Source organism: Castor canadensis, chromosome 5, assembly GCF_047511655.1.
Source record: "Castor canadensis chromosome 5, mCasCan1.hap1v2, whole genome shotgun sequence".
NCBI classification, from domain to species: Eukaryota; Metazoa; Chordata; class Mammalia; order Rodentia; family Castoridae; genus Castor; species Castor canadensis.
Window position 1 is genome coordinate 2,501,779 of NC_133390.1, and position 21,475 is coordinate 2,523,253.

General features: G+C 45.3%; 2 protein-coding genes across 14 annotated transcripts in view; one reads left to right on the plus strand and one right to left on the minus strand.

Annotated features, from left to right (window-relative positions):
* Positions 1 to 5,441, minus strand: part of Rrp1b (ribosomal RNA processing 1B) — a 28,149-nt gene extending 22,708 nt beyond the window's left edge. For 4 of the 10 annotated variants that reach the window (XM_074072553.1, XM_020152630.2, XM_074072550.1 and 1 more), the window contains exon 1: positions 5,232 to 5,441. In XM_074072553.1, the coding sequence (XP_073928654.1) occupies positions 5,232 to 5,361 (130 nt within the window). In that variant the 5' untranslated portion in view covers positions 5,362 to 5,441. The remainder of the gene's footprint in view (positions 1 to 5,231) is intronic. The other 6 variants (XM_074072551.1, XM_074072549.1, XM_074072552.1 and 3 more) reach the window with 3 other exon arrangements.
* Positions 5,442 to 5,484: 43 nt separating this feature from the next.
* Hsf2bp (heat shock transcription factor 2 binding protein) overlaps positions 5,485 to 21,475 on the plus strand; it is a 94,284-nt gene continuing 78,293 nt past the window's right edge. Inside the window, exons 1-3 of one of the 4 annotated variants that reach the window (XM_074072555.1) lie at positions 5,485 to 5,568; positions 6,522 to 6,612; positions 8,096 to 8,246. In XM_074072555.1, the coding sequence (XP_073928656.1) occupies positions 6,592 to 6,612; positions 8,096 to 8,246 (172 nt within the window). In that variant the 5' untranslated portion in view covers positions 5,485 to 5,568; positions 6,522 to 6,591. Of the gene's footprint in view, positions 5,628 to 6,521; positions 6,816 to 8,095; positions 8,247 to 21,475 lie in introns of all 4 variants that reach the window. The other 3 variants (XM_074072557.1, XM_020152616.2, XM_074072556.1) reach the window with 3 other exon arrangements.

Below are 21,475 nucleotides of genomic sequence, written 5' to 3' on the forward strand. Positions count from 1 at the left end.
CGGCTGGCTGCTGGGAAATAGTGAAGCAGAGAAGAGGGCACTTTTCATATGTAACAAAAGAAAACACGGTGCATGACACTGCCTAAGTGATACCATGGCTGCTTCTCTCTCTCTCTCCTTTTTGGGGGCATTTGAACTCAGGCCTCACACTTGCTAGGCAGGTGCTCTATCACTTGAGCCACTCCATCAGCTCTTTTTCGTGTTGAGGGTCTCGTGAACTATTTGCCCAGGCTGGCTTTGAACCAAGATCCTCCTGATCTCTGCCTCCTGAGCAGCTAGGATTATAGGCATGAGCCACTGGTGTCTGGCTGTTTTCTCTTTTTAAAAGAAACTCTTCAGAATGTGACTGGAAAGCCACGAATGTTAAAGAACTTACAAGCAAAAGAGAGGATTAAGGGAGACAGGTTACTGCTCAAGGTCAAGGCCTGGCACTCCTGTTTTTTGCCTAGCAGCTGCTGTTACACCCCTCCTCAGCAAGGATATCCACTTTCAGGGTAGGACTGAAGCCAAATCAGCAGGAATTCACTGGGCCACAGGACATTCAAGAAAGCACAAATGACAGATCCTCCACAGAGAAAGATCCTCTGTTCAGGCCCTAGGAAAGTCCATGTCTTTCTCACAGATGGTGGGCACATGCTAGTCATTTCCCAAGCCCAACCACCCTCTGGTCAGGAGGAGAGCCTGAGAACAGAGACCATCTGGGAGCAGTTTCCAAGGAGAAACTGGTGTTTTGGTGTCACTAGCTAACTCCTGCTCAAAGCTGTTTTACTTTCCCCTTAAAGCAACTATGGCTTAAGCTCGGTATGGAAGCACATGCCTACGACTCTAGCTAATTGGAAGGTGGAGATAGGAAGAATTGAGGTTGGAGCACCACCCCAACAAAAAAAAGCTCAACCAAGTCAGGTGTGGCAGTGTGTGTCTATAGTCCTAACTATGCTGGAGGCCCTAGAGAGGAGAATCAGGGTCTGAGGCCAGCCCTGGACAAAAACATGAGAACCTATCTGAAAAATAGCTGAAGAAAAAAGGGCTGATGGAGTGGCTGAGGTGATAGAGCACATTCCTCGAAAGCATGAGGCCCTGAGTTCAAACCCCAGTACTGCCAAAACCAAACAAACAACAAAACTAGCGAGGCTTGGATGTTCTGATGAGTGGCAATTCATTTTGCAAAAAATTTATATGCTACCACCGAATGTTACAGTCAAAAGTGCGCCTAGTTTATTGCCACCCAATCCCAGTCTCCTCTCCAGAGGGGCTGTGTTGCCTACCTAATGTGTGTCCTTACAGATTCCTACGTGCATTCAGGAGTGCAGTTATATCATATCAGTAATCTGGCCTTTCTCACTTACAAAGCAGCACAGTGTATATTTATCCCCAGATGGTTCTCACAAGTATACCAGTATGGCAAGCCAATGGTAAGGGATGTGACATGCCTAATATCTTTGGACAATCCCATCTATTACAGGAACAATATGATGTGCTAAAGAGGCTTCTGTTATTGAAAACAGAAGATTTCAACAAAGTGGGAGTGGCAGTCGACCCTGGATAGCAGGCAGGGAAGGGAGCTGGACAGGACAGCACATCCTGTTTCATCTCTACTGAAGCAAGACAAAGAACGTGGTGGAAACAAAGTATAGTCTCAGCTATGATAAGTGCACAGTATCAGAAAACTGTCAGCTGACCCCTGAGCCTCAGTTCTCTCCTTATATTATAGGTATGTTATATGGTTAGGGTCAAGATCAAAAGCACGTATGCAAAGCACCCTGTAAGAGGAAGGCACTGTTCCACTGGTGGATGTTGTTATGACTGGCTCACTTTCTTAACCTGCAGTCTTTTCAAGTTCTGCCTCCAGAAAACCATCTATTTTTAATGTACATAGTGACAAATCACTTGTTTTCACCTATGAATTGAGTAGGTGAAAAACAAGGTACCAATTTTTGAAGCATCTAGAAAGGGAGAAATACTCAGTATTTAATTTATTTCAAAACTCTAGAAGGTAACATACATACCTGAAACAATTCTACAACTTATCATTTCAATCTATTTTTATATCAATCTATCTTTTCTCGTTGGAGAAAAAAATTTGAAGCCTAATAAAACTAAGCTTCTGACAACAATTCTGGTTTAGCTATTTTAAAATGGGTGAGGCAAATACGAAAGTGAGAAATGCAGACACAGGAAGTACCAGTAAGTTTTGAGATGAGAAAAGCAGACAGCCACCCTTCTCCATGAAGTGAGCACAGGGGCTACTTAGGATGGGGACAGTGCCCACTATGGCCAAACCCCACCCAACTCCTGCTTGTTACACTCTTAGGTGAGAATTCCAATTCCATCAGTAAGAAAAAGCACTGATTTCCCCATTACTTGCACTCATTCAAAGACACCAAAAAGAAAGCAATGACACGAATGAACATGTCCTGAGGTTGATCCTGAGATGCATCCCAGCTTCAGCAGATGTTAAGTATTTAAAGCGGGACAGTTGATAAAGCAGGCAGGATTGTTTGGTTCACTACTGTATTTCCAGTGCCAAGAACAGTGGACATAATAAGAGCACACAGTTGGTGCTGTCGTACATGTTTGCTGGACACATGAATGAATGACTTTATTGGGACAAATGAGCTATTATGAACAAGACCCACGGACAATGACAGTTTCATGATAGCAGGGACACAATTCCAACAGTTATAGCACAAGCATATAAATAGCTGCAGTTGGTTTTAAGACCACAGATTAACCTGTTGATGTTGCTGACACCCATGTGTTTCAGAAAGACTAACATCTCAGATTTCCCAACAAGATGCTAAAAATATGAACCTGTCAATGAAAGTTAAATTATTTCCAAATTTATGTTTCTATTCTGATGGGGACTAGCTGTGCCACAGATTTGGTTTGTCTTGTCCCATTATTACTAAGGCTTTACTCTATAGAACTATTTTTTATGGGCCCACTATACTCCATGCACTATGGATATGGTGGTGAACAAGGGAACAAGAAAAGCACCTCTGGTGTGGTGGGTGCTAACCAGGCAGGACCTAGGGCACTGGTGTGAACTGACTGGCCTCAGGGTCCTGCAAAAGGGCTTGAGCAGCAGGCTGTCATTGCTCTTGTCCCCAGCCAGGCCATTGTAAGGCTGGATGTGCTCCCACTTCCAGGTAAGAAAACAGAGGGAAGCTTTCAGTGTTTGGTGGAAAAACCACGCATCAACAGATAATTAAGAGGCAGTATACACGTGTAATCCCAGCACTCGAGGCTGAGGCAAGAGGATTGTGAGTTTGAGGCCAGCCTGGGTTACATAGTGAGACCCAGTTTAAAAAAAAAAGAGAAATGTAGCTAGTGCTACAATAAGGACACTGGTGTTCTCCAACCCTAGAGGAGTGGAGTGTTAGATGCGAGGGAAGGCTTTTTGGAGGAAGTGACACTGAACTGAATGCTGGGAGTGGAAAAGAGGTGGATTCTTTGCAGGGAGGTGAAGAACATTGTGTGGTCCCCTGTGAGCCACCAAGGATTCTGCTGACAAAGCAGGAAGTTTAGGCAGGAAGAGCAGATCCTGACTTCAAGAAGGTGGTAATGCAATCGATTTGTTTAAGGAAGATGACTGAGGCTGGTTTGTGGTGGACAGGTCCAGGGAAACACAAACACAGAGTACAGGAAACAAGTTAGGGAGCAAGTAGGTGCAGAAATGTAGGTGAGCTAAAAGGAGAGTGATTCAGGAGGTGAAGGAGGCAGGACTGAAGATGAGGAAGAGAGGAGTCCAGAGCAAGCTTGTGCATTCAGCACAAATTAGTGTGTGTGCAAGGAATTAGCAACCAAGCTAAAGGACAGGTGGCAGAGGACCAGCAGCAGGAAAAAACAGGTTGGGGGGGTGTCTGTGTGTGGCAAGACTTGGGGCTTTTGAGTCTGAGGTGCCTGTAGGACATACAGATGGAGTACCAGGCTAGTAGGGCATACCTGAGCTGAAAGTAGAAAAGGTCTGTGCTCTTTATGTTTAAGAACCATCAGCAGGATGGGCACATGGCTCACGCCTGTGATCCAAGCAACTTCGGAGACCAGCCTGAGCATAATAATACAATTCGCAAGACCCCATCTCTAAAATAATCAGAGCAAAATGGACTGGAGGTGTGGCCTAAGTGATAGAGGACTTGCTTTGCAAATGTGAAGCCCTGAGTTTAAACTCTAGTCCCACCAAAAAAGAACAACCACATATGGGAAACCTGGATACATGAGAGAAGTGAATGTCTTCAGGAAATTTCACACAGAAATGAAGCCAAGAATTTTGGTCTTCACTCCTTTATCAAAAGTGTCCGTGTGTGTGTGTGTGTGTGTGTGTGTGTGAGAGAGAGAGAGAGAGAGAGAGAGAGAGAGAGAGAGAGAGATTTTGTTGGGGAGGTGGTCTTTTGTGATTTCTCTTCAACATAAACTAAGAATGTTAGTAACTGGAGGCTTGTTTATTCTTTTTAAGCAGATTTCAAATGTATTACTATTAGCAGTAGCTAAATCAAGCTTTAACCACTTGAGTGCAACATAAAACCTCAATAGCACATTGTAGTCCATACTTTATGTGCTCACCGGCTTACAGACCCTACTTTGGATTAGGAACACAAAATCCTTCAATGGCACTCTAGCGCAGTCAAAACGCAAACTTCCAAGCCCGGAGTCATCGGGCGGCCGCTACAATCCCAACATCATTTCCCTAATTTACGGGGCATGCTCAAGCCCTTTCCTGCGTCTGCTTCCTCTCTCTCAAAGATCTCTCTGAGATCTGGATTCGGATCTCAGTTGAACAGCAGCTGGAAAGGCCTCCCGGAAGAGCCAGTGGAGAGGGGCTCCCTCCCGCACCTTCCCCACCGTCTGGGCTTCATCCCCTCCCGCACTCGCTCTTACTTCACTTTTAAAAGTTCCTCCAGGGAAGGGATACCGCCGTCTTCCCTCCCCGCACCGCAGCAACCTAAGCGCTGTCAAGGAAGGCGGAAATTAACACGAGAACCACAAAGCAACCCCGGGGCGAGCCCAGCGAAGCCACACGCGGGTTCGCGCACCGGACAGACCCGGGTCCATTCGCTGCTTCTCCGATCGCTAACTTTTGGCACACGATCGGACCCCGGGCCCGTTTCAACGGCGAACCGCCCTAAGCACAATCCGCACCCGACGGCGTCACACTTGCCGCGCGCCCGAAGGGACACGGCGATCCTCCAGTCCGGCCCACGCCATGTGGCGCGGCTGACCCGCGGGCCCACCTGTCTCCCGTTGCGTCTTCACGCTGAGATACTGCCTCAGTTTTCTCACCGCTCGGTCGCGGATGCCTTTCTCGCTGGACGCCAACCGCTGAGCGAACTGGAGTTCCGCAGACTGCATGGCGGGAGCCATTGCGCCCGCTCCAGCATCCCCGGCCGCGCGCCCCCGCTTGCCGCCACAGCCTACCGCCGCGCAGCCCGAGCCGCGCTTGCGTAGAAGCGGCAGCGCGCTCGGCGGCGCGCGGGCTGATGGCGTCACAAAAGCGCCGCTCGCGGCGCGTTCTGGGAGCCGGCGCGGCTGTGGCGCTGGCTGCGGGTGGCTGACGGAGACGCTCTTCTGGTGGGCGGCGTGCGGCTTCTGTTTTTTGATCGCTAGAGTTCAGGGCCGTTGGTGGCGAGGTTAGCCACGGTGGACCCTTGGCCAGAAAGTCACGGACGGCTAGGTTTAAGTGGTGTAGAATCTTTAAAGCACACTTAGCAGAGCCCCGTCGGGCCAGCGGCTCTCCTGTGAGCTCCACGCGCGGAGTGTCTGTGGAGCTCCGCGGGCTCCCTGGGTGGAGTTGAGATCGGAAAGGAGGGCTGTCATTGGGGGGTTGCTTAGCAGTTGGTCACGCAGTACCACTGACCGGCGACGGCGGTGGCTCTGGCAGGGACCGGCGCTCCTCCCTGCCCCCCCCCCCCCCAGTGCACAGCGACCTGCGGCAGGTGCAGGGGTGTGGAGGGGGAGGGAATGGCCGGACCCCGCAGCGCCCGGGACAGGTGCAGGGGTGCCCAGTGCGGCGGGAACCGTCCTTCTCCCCATCCTGGGGCAGGTGGAGGGGGAGGGAATGGCCGGTCCCCGCAGCGCCCGGGACAGGTGCAGGAAGGGATGTGCAGGAGTAGGGTGGCGTCCCCGACGGTCCTCGGGCCTGTAAAACACACTTCAGGGGAGTGGGAAGAGGGCTGGCTGCTTGCTGACCCCAAGGCAGAATCCCTACAGTGTCTAACTTTGGTGTTACCCGAGACCCCAGGCTGTGCCAGGTCTTGCGGGCTCAGTGGTCACGCTGGGGATGTTTCTGGACCACGTAGCTCCCTCGAGCTTAGGCGGTTATCTTATTCCGCTCAGCCGCCTGGCAGAAACAGCTCTGCTGGGACACAAAGTGTCGCCTAAGATGAGAGCCCCGGAGCCGGGCGGGGGTGGGGCCGGTTTCCGGCAAAGAGTGCGGGCTGGACGCAACCCCCGAGTGCAGCATCTCTGCAAAGGGAGGACCAGATGGACTCGTTTGACCTGACTCTCACTTTCCATCTTTGCAGTTAACCCCGCGGGCGGAACCAGGGAGCGAAGTGGGACCTCGCTGACCCGCCCCCTCGACCCCCGCAGAGAATGCGGTGCAAATCCCAGGAGGTCTGAGCCTCGCCGCTCTCCGTCGGGAGCCGGCGTGGTCGCGTTCCCGCGCTTTCCCGCGTGCGGGGTCAGAGGGCGGCGCGCAGCCATGGGCGAGGCGGGCGGCGCGGAGGAGGCCCGCAGGGTCAGTGGGAGGCCCGGCCTGGGAGCGGGTCCCAGCTGCCATCGTTCGTGGTCCCCCAGGGCTTTGCCCAACGTGCGAGGTGTGAGGTGTCCCCGCAGCCGGGCCAGGCCGGGCAGGGGACGGACACCAGGCTGCCCCGCCTGAGAACCGCGCTGGGTGGGCCTGGCGGGCAGGGCGGGAGGCTTGGGGCCCTTGCCTGCCTCGGACGCCTGGCGGCTTTGGCCAGGTTGGAGGAAATGTGCGGTGTAGACCGGCTGGCTGTGACTGTCCAGCGTATGTAGAAGGAGAAAGTGCTGGGCTCCGGGGCCACACCCGTGTTCTCATCCGGGTTCCGCCTGTTGGAAGGGCCCTGCCCACATCCCAATTTTTGGTCTGGGTGATGGGGTGCCGCCCTGGGAATCCAGGAAAGTTGCTGTCCCTCCACCCTGTCAGACTGGCCCTGCCATGTTAAGTTGCTGGCGTTTTCTTTGACTTTTTGGAGTAAGACAGTTGTAGGATACTTTTTTCCCCTTCATTACCCCCTTCCCACCCCTTCAATTTGTTTTTCCTTTGGCAGCACTGGGTTTGAATTTGGAACCTCACGCTTGTTAGGCAGGCGCTCTATCACTTGAGCCGCCCCCAGACACTTTCTTTTAAAAAGAGGGATGGTATAGGGTTGCCCAGGTGGCCGCCAACTCCCGGGCCCAAGCGATCCTCTGGCCTTGGCCTCCTGAGAAGCTGGGACTGGAGCTCCCAGTGCCTTGTATATAATCTGTATCCATATAGCTATCAGAAGGCACACTAGGTAAACACTATTTTTGTTTTTTCTGGTGGTACTGGCGTTTGAACTCTGGGCTTCTTGCTTTCTAGGCAAGAGCTCTATTACTTGAGCCATGCTTCCATTTCTCTTCTCTGGTTGTTTTTGGAGTAGGGTCTCTCTTTTTGCCCAGGCCAGCCCAGATCCCAGTCCTTCTATTTTATGCTTCCTGTCATAGCTAGGATGGCAGGCAAACACTACCACATCCAACCTTTTTCCTTTTAGATGGAATCTTTTTTTGCTTGGGTTGGCCTGGAATGAAGATCCTCCCATTCTTAGCCTCAAGTGTAGCTAGGATGACAAGCTCACACCACTTAGTCCAGCTATTGGATGAGAAGGGTTGTCCTGAATTTTTGCTGGGGCTGACCTCAAACTGTGGTCCTCCTCACCTTGGCCTGCCAAGTAGCTGGGATTATAGATGAGCCATCTGTGCCCACCAACACATGCTTTTGAAACAATTGTGGATATAAACAGTCATGAAAGAAAAAGAAGCAAGTTGACCAGCTGCTGGTTTTAGTTATGTGAAGAGAAAGAGTAATCTTAAGATCTGCTTGTTCTTTTAGCACATGGGAACTAAAGAAGAGTTTGTTAAAGTCAGAAAGAAGGACCTGGAACGACTGACAACTGAAGTGATGCAAATACGGGACTTCTTACCCAGAATATTAAATGGGGAAGTGCTGGAAAGCTTCCAGAAATTAAAGATTGTAGAAAAAAGTGAGTCTTAACTTCATTTTTAGCATTCATTGGTAATGACAGTAATCCTTCCATCAGACTTACCTTCAGTATATGTCTGTAAAGTAATTGTAAGTAAATCTAAGGTATTTGTGGAGCCCTTGTAAATACATTTGGAAGAGTCAGATAAAACATAAGCAAGGCTTGGAGATGCTGACACTGAGTAACTTGCACATACGATGTTGGTTCTGGAGGAAAGGTTGCTGCTTTCTGGAGTATTTGTACGTGCTCTCTTTCTCTCCCCCACCCCATCCTTGGTGGAAGAATTTTATGCTTTGGATATCTGAAATGCTCTTCTCTGAAAATTAAGCCCTCAAGTTAATTGAGATCTTGTCACGTGGAGACTTAGGATGAGATAACTGCATCTGTAGAGAGAACCGCATGAGAGTTCACTTGTCTCTAGGGGATGGGAGGGAGGGGCAGTGTTCTGTTTTAGTCCTTTGTTTTGAGTCAGGGTGTCAGCATAATGCTCAGGTTGACCTTGAACTCTTTCTGAAGCCCAAGCTTGCCTCCAACTCTTGATCCTCCTACTTCAGGATTCTGAGTGCTGGGATTATAGATGTGCATCACCACACTCAGCTTAATGGTCAATTTTTAGCACTGATTTAAGGGCTTATCCATACTTTTGAGATTTGAGCTGAGCCATTTTGTTGAATACCAGTCTAGAAGTCTACTAATCTTGGAGGTGTTTGGAGATTGACTCAGCACTTGCCTGCTTGAGGCTGAATTATGAGTAAATCAGTCTTTGATGGTTAAGGCTAATCCCCTGCATCATATTGAACCATTGCCAACTTGGTGTGACTTCTAGGAAAGGTGGATCCTGGAGGCTGAAGTAACATTTCTAGCAGTAGTCCAGACAAGAAAGGTGTTTCCTCTCAAGAATAGAATTCTGGTCAAGAGCAGGGGTGTGATCCTACACCCCTGACTGTAAGCCTAGCTACTTGGGAGGCTGAGAGGCAGCTCTTGAGTCCAAGAGCTTTGGGCTGTGGTGATCTATGCTGATTGGATGTCTGGAGTAAGTTCTCCAGCACTTTGGTGACCTCCCAGAACTGGGGGACCTTGAGGTTGCCTAAGGAGGAGTGAACCAGTTAGGTCAGAATATGGGTTTCTCATTTGTGCAAAATGAGGCCAGCCCTTTCCAATTAGAAGGGAGAATGCTTACGGTTACTGCCATACCATGGCCTATTCCCTTGAGTCTCAGATACATTCTTTTCCCTTCTGCCCCATGCTGTGCTCTAGGCTATGGGCCTCTGTGGACTTGGAGCTGGCAGGGCTCACTATGGAAGGGAAAGAGAGAGAGGTTGGGAGGGCTGCCTCCCTCCCCACTCTGCTGCTGTCCCCTGTTGATGACTGCATCCCTCCACAACTTAGGGCTCCTACCTGGAGCCTCTTCCACAGTTCAGTTCTCACTGGGCTCCAGTAACACCACTGTCTCTCCTTACCCCTTTAGCTGTAGGGGTGTTGCTACCTCCTGGGTGCCTCACATACCTTGTTTGGTCCTCTGTTGCAGCTTTCTCACCAAAACGGAAAATAATCTTTTCTCTTTCTGTTGGGACCCTGCTGGGACTTTGATTTGCCTTATTCTGCTCTCATGGTCATCTAGCAGTTTCCAAAAGTAGTTATTCATTCCTTGTGTATTTGTCTCCAGGAAAGGAAAATACTGTCTGGTAGCAGAGTATGTCAGCCTGCTAGTTGGTTGTTTTACTGTAAAGTTGTGAATGGCATTTTGAAAAATAAACTAGGGTCTTAGGAATCAGCACTAGTCAGTGTTTGGAGTTCAGTCTCTGCCCAAATCAGACTAAGTGAGGGCCACATAGGCATCTGTGGTGACTTGATCAAAATCAAACTCCAGGAGTTATTTGCTGCTTGTACCTGGCCTTCCCCGGACTGTGTTGTTACTTCTTTTCCCACTGATCTCTCTAGCAATGCCTTCTCAGTGTTCTGTGCTCAGTTATTCTTTTCTGTTCAACAGCCTTCAGTAGTACAGTTGCTTGAGGTTCAGGTCTAGGCCCCTTCTCTCCTGCCTGGCTTCTCTGCAGGCAGACTGATGCACATGCATAGATTCAGTTACCATCTTGATGTCAGTGACTGCTGTATTTATTTGTAGCCCTAACCTCCTCCAACCCCCAAGCCCAGGGCCCTCCATCTGACTCCTACTTGGGAGTACTTCCTGCTTATTTCACAATATGTCTGATTCTAAATGTTCTAGCCTAATCAGTCTGAGACCACTAGGAACAGACCTACAGTCTGACAAGGTCAGATTTATGGCTCACTGCGATGTGGGAGACCACAAACCAGAGGAACTGGGAAGCACCCACCAAACAAAGAACAGGATAGAGTTGCTATAGGACTTTAGGACAGGTGGGATTTTAGATGGTAAGAAATGAGCTGTTTTTTTTTTTTTTTTTTTTTTTTTTTTGGTGTGTGTGTGTGGCTTAAACAAGAGAAATTTGTGACAGTTCTAAAGGGTGGAAATCAAAGATGAAGATATCAGCAGGTGTGGTTTTACCTGAGGCTTCTCTGGGGCTTGCAAATGGCTGGCCGTCTTATTACTGTGTCCTTGTGTGGCCTTTGCTCTGTCAGAAGCATTATTTCGATGGCTTAAGGCAAAGTAGAGCTGTGTGTAAAGAGGCAGACAGTCTGAATGTGATGTAAACACAGGTCCCATTTGCTTGAAAACTACAATGTTCAGACACAAATGCAACACTGTCTAGAAATGTCTTCTTTGAAGCTCTGCAGCTAGTGGGAAATTAAGCTGCTTCTCTGTGTCACAGTGATTAGGGTAGCGTGTTTCCTTCTTACTGTCAAGTCTCAACAAAGCTTCTGAGAATGGACAAGTTTCAGAGTGAATTCTCAGTGAATAAGAAGCCAGCAATCACTCAAAAAAAGGGTCATTGTGATACTTCCTAGTTGCACTGTCCTTGGGAGGTATGTTTTCTGTTTACTTGCAGCTGGCTCTATCTGTGTCTGCTATTCTAGGCTGATAAATGGCAAAACAGGTTTTCACTTTCTCAGCAAACTAATTTTTACTTTCTCATGTCTGACTCATGATAGCAATTCCCTTGCTTCCTTCTTACCCTGATCTTCCTCAGTCTCCTCAGAGCACCACCCTGGCCATTAGTGAGTCTTTGTATTTCCCTTGACTTTGTCAGCCTTATTCCCTCTCTACTACCATGTCTTGTCTAAATCCCCGTGATTTCCTCCTCCAAGCAGCGTCCACCCTTGCCAGCCTGAGTAATTTTTGACAATCCAGTCTGGTCATGGTATTTCCCTGCTCAAGTCAAACTGCTGAAACAACTGCTGCTTGCTCTTAGGAGGAAGGCCAGCCAACCAACCAACCAACAAAAACCACTACCAGTCCAGGACCCAAGCAAGACCATGCCATGGCTTAAAAGGTTTTGAGTTATTGGACACAGCCTCAGCCCAGAATCAATATCTACTCTGACTTCCCAAACAAGGACCTCTCCTCCTAGTAGACATTGTTGTAGGGTTCGTCAACTGGTTTTTCTCCTGACAGTGTGATTTTATTCTCATTTTATTTTGTGAGTTGGTGGGATGGCAGGGCCCCTGTTTTTGCCTACTGCTGTCCTCTGAGCCTGGTTGGATATTTGTTCCTCATGGACTTACCTCCCATGTCTGAATGCTCCTCTTTTTTGAGTTGTAGTGTTGAGGCTCACATTGTGTGAACCTGGTGTTCATAGAAAGAAAAGACCAAAGTGGCCTGGGGCATTACAGGAGGCTCACTGTGAGCTTTCAACTTGAGCTGAACTTGAATACCCCTGCTTTTCGGGCTGAGGCCTGACCTAAAATATGGCTTCCTACAACACCTTTCATCTAATTTTTGTTCTTTTGTCTTTTTTTTTTTTTTTGGCAGCACTGGAGTTTGAACTCAGGGTCTCTTGCTTGCTAGGCAGGTACTCATACCGCTTGAACCACTCTACCAATCCTAATTATTGTTCTTGAGTTCTTGGGAAATGTGTGAAGAAGAACAAAATTTATCCCCTTTTTTCTTTTTATAAAACCTACATTAGGTAGTCCTGCGCTTTCCCCCAGGGCCTGTCTTTCCATGCAAAACATTTGGGTTGTGGTTCTGAGAATGGAGCCCACAGAGGAAAGAAATTCAAGGATCACATTCTGGCATCAAGAAATGCTTGGCATATTGACTCTTCCTCCCTCCCAACAGCTTCTTTTGCTGCTAGAGGTTGGTGTGTTCTTCCAGTATCATTAATTTCACCTTCACGTTGTAGAAGGTGGGAATGAGTGGGGCAGGGAGGGAATAGAGGGGAGTTAGAGGAGGTTTCTTTTAGACTAGGTATGGTGCTGTTTGGATGGCCAGCCAAAGGTGAGGTTAGGGAGGGTTGAGGCTGTAACATATGTTGCAAGCCAGCTAGAGGGCCTGAGTTGATGGGATGAGCATCAGGTAGCGTGAGTGGGTCTTGAGTCTGCTAGCACAGCACCTACCTTTGGGAAACTGGGAAGGAAGTGTTGCCCGAGTATCTTTAGGGAGCCAGTAAGCATTGAGGAGAGAGGCATGATCTTTTAGAAGGAGAAGGGAAGCTGTTTGAGGCCAGAGTTGTGACGTGTGAAAGGCGTACATTTATGGTTCATTTTTCTGCTTACTGTGTGGAGAAAGGATTGGGTAGAGCAGAAGTGGGGACAATATGTGAACAGTTTATAGAAGACAGATAATAATGGATTGTTTTTAGCTGGGATGAGAGGTACTTAGAAGTTCTAATGTAGAAATGACATCAAAATAGTGATTCAAGTAACATTTTCTGGGGAATTACTTGTATCTGAGTATATAATAAGTTAGAGGGGTTGGGTAGAAGATGGAGGGAAGTAATGACAGAGTGTTTTTCAAGGAAGGCTCCAGGCTTCATGCACTATGGCTTTGTGGATGGAGTAGGGGTAATATGAGAGTAAGTGATTAGTCCTGGGGAAGAAGTGAAGACAGAGTTATGACTTAGGATCAACATTGGAAATACGGAGTTTTGGGAGCATTGATGTCCTGCTTGCTTACTTGTATCTGTGTCAGCCTGTCAATAAAATGGGGACAGCAGTGCTCACTCTCTCGAATGTGACAAGTTTTAGATGACACAGTTGTTGTAAAGTGCTGGCTCAGTGCTGGCTCATGAGGATTCTTGATAAATAGTTCTTCCTATCTGAGAAACCACTTGAGCCCCTGGTGTAACACACTTGGATTCACAGCCCAGCAGCTTCAGTTCTGGCTCATGCACACACTCACTTCATGAATTTGGAAAGGAGTGGGAGGTATGGATACAACTAGCATGGACAGTTGCAACTCCGTCCTTCATTGTCTGTAGCCCGCAGCTTCAGGGTGTTCTGCCTGTAAAACGGGGTGCTGTAGTACACACGTGTTTACTCTAGGTGACCTTGGTAGAGCAATAGAATTTGAGTACTCTGTAAAAGCTGTTTTCTCTCATCCCTTATTCAACCAACAGTGGATGTCGAAGTTTTGTTTTAAACCAGGAGAATACTATTTGCTTTTAAACTAAGGTTTGATATAGCATGTGGTAGTTCTTTTTGTAAAATAGATGAAAATTGAACTTTCTGTACATTTTAAAAAATTCAGTTTTAGAATATTTATAAAATCAGTGGTAAAAAGGAGGTGTTGTGATGAAAATTAAAAAAAACTTAATAGTAGGGATTTTGGAAGACAGTGCATTATCACCCTCAGCATCCGATTTTCTGTTTTCAGTTTTGGTTGTGAAGTAGCCAGAAAAAGACAAATCATAGAGACAAGGAGTTGTAGGTGCTGCATTTTCAGATTGCTTACCTGATGACCTGAGGGTGCCGTCCAGTTAAATGGGGCTCAAAGCTTGAAATCAGAGGAGTGACATATTTTTGGTTTACTCTAAATCACCAAGATGTAATTATTCCTTCTTGTCCTCTGAAGATCCATCCAGCCTGGCTTTTTTTTTTTTTTTTTTTTGGTGGTACTGGGGATTGAACCCAGGGCCCCATGCATGCTAGGCAAACACTCATCCCATTCAACCATTCATCATTGTCTTATGGAAAACAATGATAACATTTTTTAAAAAAAAAAAGTACAGCTTGACACTTCAGTGGTAGTCTGTCAGATACTCAGTCTCAAAGCACTTGGTATTGTTTAATTTTGTGTGTTGATACTACACAAAATTTCAGGTTCATTTCTGACATAATTAATCCTAAATAGTTTTAGCATCTCAAATTTTATTAATTTTACTATATATGTATATGTGCATTTTTCTTTTTTAAAATATATATATTTTTGGTGGTACTGGGGTTTGAACTTAGGGTCTCATGCTTGCCAGGCAGGTGTTGTACCACTTGAGCTATGCACCTAGCCTTTTTTGTCTTTTAGTTATTTTTTTGATAGGGTCTTGAGTTTTTGCTCAGGGCTGGCCTTGAACTGTTGTCAAGAGCATGTTCTCATGCTCTTTACTCTTGAGTGGCTAGGATTATAGGTGTTAACTACCACTTCTAGCCCCAGTCACAGTTATTTTAAAGTTTAAAGTCTGTATCTGGTAAATCCTGTCTCTGAGTCACCTGTGGGCCTGCTTTTGTTGTCTGTTTTATATTATTTTTATTGGTTAACATGTCTGTCTGTCTGTCTGTCTATCTATTTATCTATCTATTTGTGTATATATATTTTAAACAGGAAAACTTGAGGAAACACCTGCAAGTTTTTTTTTTCCTTGTTTGGCTTCTGGAGACAATTAGGATAGAGCAAGGTTGGTCACCTTAATCCAGTCAGATTGCCCTGATTCAGGGCTGGCCTGCTGGCCTGTTTCTAGTTCCTCCTCTCAGGCATTAGTCATTCACCAGGGTCCTGTTTATCAGAGCCCTCCCACCTTACCAGTTTTTATTTTGTGGTCCCTGAGTCCTATCATAGCTCTTCGTGGCAGCTTGCCTCTCTTCACTTTCTTCTTGTCCCCTCAGCCTCTCTGGTGCCACTTGGGATTTGCTGAGTGCTTTGAGAGCAGAAATAGTGTTAACATTAGCTCATTTTTTTGTTTTTGCTTTCTGTTTCCATTTTCTCCAGGATCACGGTCCATCATGGTCTTGGTTGTGGTCCTGACTGTAAATTAAAAGTTTCCTAGTTCCATGGGATGTTGAGTGGTCTCCTTAGTTTTGCTGCCTCTTTGCCTATGTTGCTTTTGGTGTGCAGAGGCCACAAGGAAGAGTGAGGTAGAATTGGGTGCATTGCACTGGCATGTTTCCTCCTTTTCTGGGTTTTGGTGCTTAAGATTGCCTGGCTTAGCAATTCTCAGATGCCTTTAAGCAGTGTTGTTGGATGTTTGCAGTTGGCTTTGTAAATTATTCTTAGCAGGAAGATGATCTGCTGTGCCTTCATCACAACTGGAAATGGAAGTCCTTCCATCTGTGCTCTTTTTATTGTTCTTCCCGGAACTGGGGCTTGAACTCAGGGCTTGCATCTTGAGCCACTCCACCAACCCTTTTTTGTGATGGGATTTTGGAGATGGGGTCTTATGAACTGTTTGCCCAGGCTGGCAGTCATCCTGATCTCTGCCTGCCTCCCAAGTAGCTAGGATTATAGGAATGAGTCACTGACATCTGGCTTGATTTTTTTTTTTTTTTGAGACAGTGTCTTGCTGTGTACCCCATGCTGGTCTTGAACTCATGGAGTAGCTCAAACTGGCCTTGAACTTGGGATCCTCCTGCCTCAGGCTCCCTAATGCTGGGATTGCAGCACACCTGGCTTGATCTTTATTTTTAAATTGTTAAAAATATATAGTAATGTTATAACAGAAAAGGCAGGCTATGAAGATGTTCCAGATTAAAGGGGGATAAAGATATGTGACATTTAAGTGTAGTACCTGACCCTGGACTGGATTCTGTACTTGAAGGAAAAGCAAGCTATAGTGGACACTATGGATCCATGGTACAAAATTTGAATGTTGGTGGTAGATTAGATAATGTTCTAATGATGTTATTTTGTAGAAGTTGATTACTGTATATTATGAGTGTCTCACACATTATCCCTAATCGTGGGACTACTCACTGAAGTATTTAGGAGCAAAGGACCATGATATGTATACATGATACATATGTTGTAATTTACTCTCAAATGGTGATGATAACAGAGAGAGAGCAAGAGAGAGAGAGTGGGGGAAAGGATATATGGACATTCTTTGTTTTATTTATTTACACAATGTGTTGTAAATTTGACATGATTTTCAAATAAAAACCTTTAGAAAATATAAAAGGAAATACTAAAAAATGCTTAGAGAGCTGTAACCATTCCTGAGGGTCTTTGCGTTCTTTGGTGGGATCTGATAAACCATCACACTACCTGATTGCTAGAGTGTTTCTGGGGTGTTTAATTGCCTGAGAATTTGATTCAAGAAGTGAGGGGGACCTCTGTTTTAGCTCTAGAAAGAATTATTTCTGGTCCATGGAAGTATGAACTAGAGAGAGAACCAAGAAGAATGAGCACCAAGAAGAGGCGATTGATTTAACTCAAAGTTTGTTGTGACTCAAAGGCAAGTGTATCAGCCTGTTAGTTCATATCCTGATGGCGAACAAAAGTAGTAGAAGTGCAGTGAGATGACTTGCAGAACTGCTGGAGGCTAAGGGGACCAGCACATGGAGAGGAGAGTGACTGAAGTGCTCAGGAACTAGCAAGAGCGGAGCGCCAGCACCTCCCTGTTTCTGCCTCCTTGTTCCTGGAGGGGTAGGACAGGGAGTGCTACTGACTTATGAGATGCTGATTCAGAAGATGCTTGGCAGTGCCCATAGCCTAAGTCATAAGTATGAAGCCCTGTAGGAAGGATGCGGGGGATAACTATCCTAGCCTCTCTTCTGTCCTTGTTTCTTGTATCCAGCAGGGAGCCATAGGACAAGAGAGCCCAGTGGCTGCAGGTGTTGACATCAGCCTTTTGGGGATAAAGCAGGGTAGAGAGTAGATCTGAAGGAGCACAAAAAGGCTGCCTAGAATACAGGGGAATATAAAGAAGAAAATAGGTGGAAAGGGGCTTATAAATAGGATAGGTGGAGAGGGCAGAGATGTGCAGTGTTTGGATATCACTCCTGATTACCCTGTCATTTGCATCACATTTGTGTGTCAATAAAAGAAAAATAAAATCCCTTGACTCCAGTTTGGGAAGCACGTCAGCAGAATTCATTCAAGTTCAACAAGACTGATCCTAGTTTTTTGTGATGGTAATTGTTTTCAAGTTTTTCACTGATTAATCAGGTGAACATTTGCCATATTCCTGATATTTGCCAAGTACCACAAGGTGATTTGGGGATATAAGAATGGTAATATTTGATTTGTTCCTTTGACAGTTTCCAGGTAGGCTGTGGGCTCCTTTTTGTTCTGAGGCAGGGTTTCTCTGTGTAGCTCAGACTCACTTCATACTCAATATGGAACCCAGGCTTGCCTCATATTATGTAGCCTAGACTGACCTCGAACTTGTGATCTTCCTGCCTCTACCTTCTGAGTGCTCGGATTATAAGTGTGTACCACCATGCCTAGTGGCTGGGGAGCTTTGACATACAGATATGAAAAGTTAGTGATGCGAAGTAGTGACCGTTCATTGGCTGTACTGCCAATATAGAATAAATTGTGATTAGTTTCATGTTTTCCTTACTGTAATGGCCTTTGTGTTAAGAGCAAGAAAAGTGGTTTGGGGTGAAGATTTGCCAGTGTAGTATTCTGATTCCAGCCCTCCACTCTCTTTCTTAGATTTGTTTTAAAATTTTGACAGTTAATGTAATTGACTGGCTTAGAATGGGCACTAGGATTTCAAATGCATTTAAGCTTTTTATCTGAGGGTTTAAAAAAATTTTTTTGTGGTACTGGTTTTGAACTCAGGGCCTTGAGCTTGCTAGGCAGTGCTCTCTTTTGAGCAGTGTTCCCAGCCCTCTTTTGCTTTAGTTATTCTTTGAATAGGGTCTCACATTGATGCCCAGGCCAGGCTGCACCTCCATCCTCCTGTTTGCACTTGCCATGTAGTTGGAATGATGGGCATGCACCACCAGGTCCAGCTTTTATTGGTTGAGAAGGGGGTCTCATTAACCGTTAGTCTTGACTAGCCTTAAACTGCAGTCCTCCCTCCTCCCTATCTCTGTCTCCTAAGTACCTAGGATTACAGGCCTCAGACTTTGGCTTGGGTTTTTTTATTTATTTATTTTTTTATTTTATTATTCATATGTGCATACAAGGCTTGGGTCATTTCTCCCCCCTGCCCCCACCCCCTCCCTTACCACCCACTCTGCCCCCTCCCTCTCCCCCCAACCCCCTCAATACCCAGCAGAAACTATTTTGCCCTTATTTCTAATTTTGTTGTAGAGAGAGTATAAGCAATAATAGGAAGGAACAAGGGTTTTTGCTGGTTGAGATAAGGATAGCTATACAGGGAGTTGACTCATATTGATTTCCTGTGCATGTGTGTTACCTTCTAGGTTAATTCTTTTTGACCTCACCTTTTCTCTAATTCCTGGTCCCCTTTTCCTATTGGCCTCAGTTGCTTTTAAGGTATCTGCTTTAGTGTCTCTGCGTTAAGGGCAAAAAATGCTGGCTAATTTTTTAGGTGTCTTACCTATCCTCATATCTCCCTTGTGTGCTCTCGCTTTTATCATGTGCTCAAAGTCCAATCCCATTGTTGTGTTTGCCCTTGATCTAATGTCCACATATGAGGGAGAACATACGATTTTTGGTCTTTTGGGCCAGGCTAACCTCACTCAGAATGATGTTCTCCAATTCCATCCATTTACCAGCGAATGATGACATTTTGTTCTTCTTCGTGGCTGCATAAAATTCCATTGTGTATAGATACCACATTTTCTTAATCCATTCGTCAGTGGTGGAGCATTGGCTGTTTCCATAACTTGGCTATTGTGAATAGTGCCGCAATAAACATGGGTGTGCAGGTGCCTCTGGAGTAACCTGTGTCACAGTCTTTTGGGTATATCCCCAAGAGTGGTATTGCTGGATCAAATGGTAGATCGATGTCTAGCTTTTTAAGTAGCCTCCAAATTTTTTTCCAGAGTGGTTGTACTAGTTTACATTCCCACCAGCAGTGTAAGAGGGTTCCTTTTCCTCGAATCCTTGCCAACACCTGTTGTTGGTGGTGTTGCTGATGATGGCTGTTCTAACAGGGGTGAGATGGTATCTTAGTGTGGTTTTAATTTGCATTTCCTTTATTGCTAGAGATGGTGAGCATTTTTTCATGTGTTTTTTGGCCATTTGAATTTCTTCTTTTGAGAAAGTTCTGTTTAGTTCACTTGCCCATTTCTTTATTGGTTCATTAGTTTTGGGAGAATTTAGTTTTTTAAGTTCCCTATATATTCTGGTTATCAGTCCTTTGTCTGATGTATAGCTGGCAAATATTTTCTCCCACTCTGTGGGTGTTCTCTTCAGTTTAGAGACCATTTCTTTTGATGAACAGAAGCTTTTTAGCTTTATGAGGTCCCATTTATCTATGCTATCTCTTAGTTGCTGTGCTGCTGGGGTTTCGTTGAGAAAGTTCTTACCTATACCTACTAACTCCAGAGTATTTCCTACTCTTTCCTGTATCAACTTTAGAGTTTGGGGTCTGATATTAAGATCCTTGATCCATTTTGAGTTAATATTGGTATAGAGTGATATACATGGATCTAGTTTCAGTTTTTTGCAGACTGCTAACCAGTTTTCCCAGCAGTTTTTGTGGAAGAGGCTGCTATTTCTCCATCGTATATTTTTAGCTCCTTTGTCAAAGACAAGTTGGTTATAGTTGTGTGGGTTCATATCTGGGTCCTCTATTCAGTTCCACTGGTCTTCATGTCTGTTTTTGTGCCAGTACCATGCTGTTTTTATTGTTATTGCTTTGTAATATAGTTTGAAGTCAGGTATTGTGATACCTCCTGCATTGTTCTTTTGACTGAGTATTGCCTTGGCTATTCGTGGCCTCTTGTGTTTCCATATAAATTTCACGGTAGATTTTTCAATCTCTTTAATGAATGTCATTGGAATTTTGATGGGAATTGCATTAAACATGTAGATTACTTTTGCGAGTATCGACATTTTTACTATGTTGATTCTACCAATCCATGAGCATGGGAGATCTCTCCATTTTCTATAGTCTTCCTCAATCTCTTTCTTCAGAAGTGTATAGTTTTCCTTGTAGAGGTCTTTCACATCTTTTGTTAGATTTATACCTAGGTATTTGATTTTTTTTGAGGCTATTGTAAATGGAATTGTTTTCATACATTCTTTTTCAGTTTGCTCATTGTTAGTGTATAGAAATGCTAATGATTTTTCTATGTTGATTTTATATCCTGCTACCTTGCTATAGCTATTGATGATGTCTAGAAGCTTCTGAGTAGAGTTTTTTGGGTCTTTAAGGTATAGGTCATGTCATCTGCAAATAGGGATATTTTGAGAGTTTCTTTACCTATTTGTATTCCTTTTATTCCTTCTTCTTGCCTAATTGCTCTGGCTAGGAATTCCAGTACTATGTTGAATAGGAGTGGAGATAGTGGTCATCCTTGTCTGGTTCCTGATTTTAGAGGGAATGATTTCAGTTTTTCTCCGTTAAGTATAATGCTGGCTGTAGGTTTGTCATCTATAGCTTTTATAATGTTGAGGTACTTTCCTTCTATTCCTAGTTTTCTTAGAGCTTTTATCATGAAATGATGTTGGATCTTATCAAGGGCTTTTTCTGCATCTATTGAGATGATGAAATGGTTTTTGTCTTTGCTTCTGTTAATGTGGTTTATTACATTTACTGATTTTCATATGTTGAACCACCCCTGCATCCCTGGGATGAAGCCTACTTGGTCGTGGTGAATAATCTTTTTGATGTGTTGTTGAATTCGGTTTGCCATTATTTTGTTGAGGATTTTTGTGTCAGTGTTCATTAAGGAGATTGGCCTGTAGTTCTCCTTTTTGGAGGTGTCTTTGCCTGGTTTTGGGATAAGTGTAATACTGGCTTCATAAAATGTGTTAGTCAGTTTTCCTTCCCTTTCTATTTCGTGGAACTGTTTAAGGAGGGTTGGTATCAGTTCTTTAAAGATCTGATAGAATTCAGCAGAGAATCCATCAGGTCCTGGACTTTTCTTTTTGGGGAGACTCTTGATTGCTGCTTCAATTTCATTTTGTGTTATAGGTCTTTCAGGTGATTAATTTCCTCTTGGTTCAGTTTTGGATGATCATATGTATCTAGAAATCTGTCCATTTCTTTATATTTTCAAATTTATTTGAA